Consider the following 6,921-nt stretch of genomic DNA (forward strand, 5'->3'; position numbering starts at 1 on the left):
TTTGAATCCACTGCATCTACTGCAGTTTCACCTATGCTGCTGATCTGAACCTTGAGTCAGTTCCTGTTAGTGTTACTGAAGACTCTGGGAAGGTCCGTTGCATAGATATAATTTTCCACATAGGAACCGAGAACGCAAATCTGTTCACAAAGCATCAATTGCTCTGGGTAATCCTGGTGAAACCTTTCATTCCTGCCTTTCCCACCTCTTGATCAGTCACTCATCTGATCGTCTTCACTGTCTGCTCTTTGGTGTGACTACTCTCTCAAACTCTTTCTCCTGGAGCTGTTCCTTCTCCCTGTTGTGCCAGAATGACTCCACCTCCTTCTCAACCTCTGGGATTTTGAGCTGGGTTAATGTGGGTTGCTGCTGTTTCCTCTCAATGTTTCTGCCTGTGACCGATGCCCCTATTCCCAAGCCTTGAAGGAGTGACACATCACCATCCTTTCCTGTGCTGCCATGGATCTTTAACCTTCATCTGAAGGGCAGCACGGTGGTGCAGTGGTTAGCACCGCTGCCTCACGGCGCCGAGGTCCCAGGTTCGATCCCGGCCCTGGGTCACTGTCCGTGTGGAGTTTGCACTTTCCGTGTCTGCGTGGGTCTCATCCCCACAACTCAAAAGATGTACAGATAAGTGGATTGGCCATGCTAAATTGCCGCTTAATTTAAAAAAAAGAATCAGGTACTATAAATTTATTTATTTTATTTTGTTTCTAATTTAGAACACCCAATTCATTTTTTCCAATTAAGGGGCAATTTTAGTGTGGCCAATCCACTGACTTTGCACATCTTTGGGTTGTGGGGGCAAAACCCACGCAAACACGGGGAGAATGTGCAAACTCCACACGGACAGTGACCCGGGGCCGGGATCGAACCTGGGACCTCGGCGCCCTGAGGCAGGAGGGCTAACCCACTGCGCCACCGTGCTGCCCATATAAATTTATTTTTTAAAACCCTTCATCTGAAAGAACAGATGTTTAATATATAATTCAACAGACTGCACCTCTGACAGTCCAGCTCTCCCACACTACTGCAATGAAATGTGAGCCTCGATTATGTGGGCAAGTTAAACTAGAAAATTCTGTAAATGGTCAGATAGCATCTGTGGAGAGAGAGAGAAACCGAGTTAGCATTGATAACTGTGTATATTTCCAGCTTTCTCTGTTCTTATTTCAGATTTCCAGCATCCACAGTATTATGCTTTGGTTGTCTCTGGACTCTGTTTTGAACTCACAACCTTCTGACTCCATAGCGAGAGTTATGAACTTGTTAATGTTCTACTAAAATTGTTATCAATGTCTCTTTACAGCAGATCACCTGATCCTGCTCACTGCCTGCAATGAAGCTTATTACTCCTATCTTATCCAACATATTTGCTTGGAGGCTTACAAATTTCAGATGACTGATATTGGACAGAGGTTCTGGTGCGACTGGGAAGCGACATTAAGGTACTTTGGGAATTATTTTTAAAACTTGGTAATAAATAGAAAATAATTGGAACCCTTTTTTTTTTACTTCGACATCGTTTTCATTATTGTAGTCCTGTCAAATATTTCTGGGCTTGTTTCATGAGCAGTGAAGCTTAAGGGTCTGTCTTGTTCTATAACTTAAGGAGCTCTCAGCTTTCGTTCCCAGTCTGTGTTGAGTTAATCAGTGCAGCACTACATATGTCCCAGATCTCTATAATAGGGAAGCAAAACCTTTTAAAAAAATCAATTGACATTCCGACTCCCGATTACAGTACAATTAATTAATTTTGGAAAGCATTTGTGCACTTCCATGCATGCATGTGGATATGCATGCATCTATGTGCATTTAAGTGTAAACGACACAGTGGCGCAGTGGTTAACACTGCTGCCTCACGGCGCCAAGGACCCGGGTTTGATTCCGGCTCCGGATCACTGTCTGTGTGGAGTTTGCACATTCTCCCCGCTGCAGTCTCACAGCTCTCTTCCCACTCAACCCAGTGTCCCATCAATCCTCTTTTTATATGTGCTCAAAGACAAATAATACCATCACCTGTTTCTCTTAAAATGCATTGACATTAATAAACCGTAACAATGTAATTGATAAAGCATTGACAAGTTGGGGCAGCAGGGTAGCATGGTGGTTAGCATAAATGCTTCACAGCTCCAGGGTCCCAGGTTCAATTCCGGGCTGGGTCACTGTCTGTGTGGAGTCGGCACGTCCTCCCCCTGTGTGCGTGGGTTTCCTCCGGGTGCTCCGGTTTCCTCCCACAGTCCAAAGATGTGCAGGTTAGGTGGATTGGCCATGCTAAATTGCCCGTAGTGTCCTAATAAAAGTAAGGTTAAGGGGAGGTTGTTGGGTTACGGGTATAGGGTGGATACGTGGGTTTGAGTAGGGTGATCATTGCTCGGCACAACATTGAGGGCTGAAGGGCCTGTTCTGTGCTGTACTGTTCTATGTTCTATGTTCTATGTATGTGCATTTAACCCTAACCATTGTCCTGGTTGAGATCAGTAAAATCAGCATCAGCAGAGACGGTCCAGTTTTGTGTGGTTTGGCGATGTGCAATTGAACCATTTTAAGGGCTGAAGCTTGGGACCTGGAGTGGGGAGGAACACAGATCATAAATTATTTACTTCTATAACATTTGTCAGTCATTGGCTGCAGTTCAACAGAGTTGGGGAGGTGATGGCATAGTGGTATTGTCACTGGACTAGTAAGCCAGAAACCCAGAGTAATGCTCTGGGGTCCCGGGTTCGAATCCTACAGATGGTGAAATATGAATTCAATAAAATCTGGAATTAAAAGTCTAATGATGACCATGAAACCCTTATTAATTGTCGGAAAAACCCATTTGGTTCACTAATGTCCTTGAGGGAAGGGAATCTGCCGTCCTTACCTGGTCTGGCCTACATGTGACTCCAGGCCCACAGCAATGTGATTGACTCTTAACTGCCCCTCAAAGGCAATTAGGGATGGGTAATAATGTCAGCACAGTCTGCGATGCCCACGTCCCATGAACAAATAAAAAAAAGAGTGACTTAGGTCTGTGACTATCATTACTTCAAATAAACACTGACAATAAAGAAGGAAAGAATATTTCTATAGCTTAGGGTGACGCAAAGCACTTTACAGCCAATAAACTGGTTTTGAAAAATAATTGTTGTGGTATGTAGGAAATGTGGATTGAAAGTTCAGCCTCTTTTTGATGTTTACTTTATCCCATTCAATGTCACATACCCCTTTATAGGGTCTCTCGCTTTTGGTTATCTGATGACATTATTTCATGTTCATTTTCATTGCGCTGCAAATATCCCATAAATTTTATTAAGGACCCTTCGCCCCCATGTTCATCTCCAGTTTTTAATGAAAAATACAAAGGTTAATAAAAACATCTTCCAAATGCACAGGCTCATGAGTTCTTGAAAGATACTTGTTAATGTTTCAGGTGAACACAACCCTGTACAGGTAGCCGAATGACATACAATCTACAGTGCAGAAGGAGGCCATTCGGCCCATCGAGTCTGCAGCGATCCTTGGCAGGAGCACCCTACTTAAGCCTTCACCTCCACCCTATCCCTGTAACCCAGTAACCCCACCTAACCTCTTGGTCACTAAGGGACAATTTAGCATGGCCAATCCACCTGCACTTTTGATAATGGGAGGAAACATTAGCACCCAGAGGAAACCCACACAGACACAGGGAGAACGTGCAAACTCCACACAGACAGTCACCAGAGGCCGGAATTGAACCTGTGACCCTGGAGCAGAGGCAGCAGTGCTAAGCACTCTGCTGCTGATTATTACAGGCCTGCTCTTCATTCTAGTCTTTGTCAATTCTATTTTTCTTCATGGTGCATCATTTGTTTAATGAGCATTGTTTTCCTCTACACTTTTTAAATAAATTTAGAGTACCCAATTATTTTTTCTCCAATTAAGGGGCAATTTAGCATGGCGAATTCACCTACCCTGCACATCTTTGGGTTGTGAGGGTGAGACCCACGCTGACATGGGGAGAATGTGCAAACTCCACACGGACAGTGATTGTTCCTCTCCACTCTATCGATTTCAGTATTGCCCATTGTACCCATCTTAGCTAATGAATGCTCTTCCTTTCTTTGCAGTTCTTATGGAGATCTCACCAACTGCACCTACTTGATCGCTAACAAGATGGACTGTTTTTGGCCAAACCATGCGGTGGACCAATTCTTTGTCACCATCCACACGGAATACTTTGTAAACTGCTCTGTCTCTGGGAGAGCCCTGGGAGATCCGCCAAACAACATCATAGGGCCCTTCATTGTGATCCCTGTGATGATCACGCTACTGATGACGGCACTTGTGGTCTGGAGAAGCAAACGGAATGAAGGCATTGTCTAAAGCTATCCCTTTGAGTGGTAGTGGGCATCATGGGTTTTAACCTTGATCTGTTAAAGCAATTATACCATTTCAGCCAACTTTACATTGGAGAGCATCAACAGCAAATTGAACTGCAGAGCCTGAAGTTGAATCCAAACTCACTGTTGAATTGTCCTCCAGTGTGTTAACAGCAAGTGGAAAACTTAAGACATTCTAGGCATCCACTGGTCCTATTCAGGGATATTGCTTATATTTAATAAATTGTTCCACAATATATGTATTATCTTTCAAACCTTAAAACAGTACAGTACAGTAAAGGCACAGTAACGTTTAAATCATCTGCACCCTGGCCATTAAATGTTTGTGACTTAAGTGTTGATGAGTTTGACAAATCTTGTAAAGTATCTGTTGGGTCAAACCAAGCTAAGGACTAAACTCTGGAAACTGTACCAGATGCTCAGTGTGTTAACATTCATGCCTTTAAAAAAAATTCTCAGCAATGCATTTGTGTAAAACCCATTGATGTACTCCTGAAAAGTCTGTCAATGTTGCTCCATGGAATTGTCCTTTCTGATGAGTGAATGAATTGGTCATTGTTTGTACAATTTAAAGTAATAAGTAATGTAATCAACCCCAATAAGTGGCCAACAAGAATAATCCAAGGAGAGAAGGGGGTCGGCCAAGAAAATATAGACAAAGAACCACTAAATGTTACTTTTATATTAACCCCAAAAGTTTGTTAATCTTGTTATCAATGGCTTTTTATTATTTTGGATGTTCACATTGCTCCTATAAACCCAACCTGCAGAGCAGCCTGTTCTATTCTCTAAAGGTAAAATGTTACATAGATTGTTAGATGTAAAGAGAGTTGGTAGGTGAGGTTCTGGGATGGTAGTGAAGCCGTTCAAATCTGGAACAAAGGTTATCGGGGGTAGATGGGAACATGGAATTTAAAACTCAAAGAAATCAGCCGTTACTTTATTCAATGATGGAGAAGGCTCGAGGGGCCGAATGGTTTGCCTCTGCTCTTATTTTGTATGTTCATATGTAACATCCAATCTTCGGTGGAAGCAGATTAAATAATAATTTTCAAAAGGAAACTGAATAAATATTTGAAGGGGTAGATTCTGTCAAACTAAGGTGAAAGAGCAGGTGGCCAGGACTAATTGGATAGTTCTTTCATGCCTGTACTGGCTCTTTGAGGGGCCGAATAGCTTCCTTCTGAGCTGTATCACTCAATGACTGCTTTCAGTTGATCTCAGCTAAAATTGGACCTCGCTCAGGATGACAATGGGAGCTACAATTGCTTCCAATGCCTTTCAGCAGGAGTGGACAATTGACAGTGATTTCTGCTGTTACTGACTGTCCATCATCTAGAAAGCACAAGTTTGGATGTTCTTTCAGGTCAGAATTGGATAAGGCTTTACCAATCTCTCTAGCACTCACTGTGGGGACTAGCACATAAAGAATAGAACTGCTTTTCAAAAAGCTTCAGCACCTCCAAGAATGGAGAGAGCGAGAGAAAATCGGAAGGGATTATCTTCATAAAAATTGTATCATTAAGGAACATGTCCAACTGTCACACAGTGATTAAAGATACATTTAAAAAAAACACCAGAATGCAACAGAGCTTCAGTTGGAAAATGAAAAGTTAGGCACTTTGGTAGGAAGAATAAAGGAGCTGAAATTATTTAAATGGAAAAAGACTGCAGAAAGCTGCAGCACAGAGGGATTTGAACATAAGAACTAGAAGCAGGAGTTGGCAATTCAGCCCCTCAAGCCTGCTCCGCCATTCAATACAATCCTGCCTGATCTCACCTTGGCCTCAACTCCACTTTCCTGCCTGTTCTCCATAACCCTTCAACCCATTACCAATTAAAAATCTGTCTATCTTTTCCTTAAATTTAATCAATATCCCTGCTTCCATCGCCCTCTGGGGTCCACAGATTCCAGATCCTTTTTTTTCCCAATTTGCTTTCCCTTATCCTAAAACTATGACTTCTCATTCTAGATTGCCCAACAAGAGGTAACATCCACTCTACATCTACTTTGTCGGTACCTTTTATCATCTTATATATGTCAATTAGATCTCCTCATTCTTCTAAACTGAAGGGCAACATGGTGGTGCCCTGGTAATCACTGCTGCCTCATGGCGCCGAGGACCTGGGTTCGATCCCGGCCCCGGGTTACTGTCCGTGTGGAATTTGCACATTCTGCCCGTGTCAGTGTGGGTCTCACTCCAACAACCCAAAGGTGTGCAGGGTAGGCGGATTGGCCACGCTAGATCGCCCCTTAATTTGAAAAAATAAAATAAAACAAAAGAAAAAAATACTTCTAAACTTGAGAGTGTATAGATTTAAACTGGTCAATCTCTCTTCATATGACAAACCCCTCATCTCTAGAATCAACCTAGTGAACCTCCTCTGAACTGCCTCCAATGCCACTACATCTTTCCTCAAATATAGGGACCAAAACTGTGCACAATACTCAAGGTGCAGTCTCACCAATGCCTTGTACAGTTGCAGCAACATATTTCTTACCTTCATACTCTATTCATTTAGCTGTAAAGGCCCAAATCCCATTTGCCTACCTTAT

At 42.7% G+C, this 6,921-nt stretch overlaps 1 protein-coding gene across 1 annotated transcript; it reads left to right on the forward strand.

The window, feature by feature from the left end:
• Window positions 1–1,299: 1,299 nt before the first annotated feature.
• On the forward strand, window positions 1,300–5,426 carry ramp1 (receptor activity modifying protein 1; the record flags this gene model as incomplete). Its single annotated transcript, XM_038790272.1, has 2 exons — window positions 1,300–1,448; window positions 4,092–5,426. Coding segments are annotated over 2 exons (405 nt in total), but the record flags the coding sequence as incomplete, so codon positions are not given.
• Window positions 5,427–6,921: the final 1,495 nt, after the last annotated feature.

Source organism: Scyliorhinus canicula, chromosome 2 (assembly GCF_902713615.1).
Source record: "Scyliorhinus canicula chromosome 2, sScyCan1.1, whole genome shotgun sequence".
Taxonomy (NCBI): Eukaryota; Metazoa; Chordata; class Chondrichthyes; order Carcharhiniformes; family Scyliorhinidae; genus Scyliorhinus; species Scyliorhinus canicula.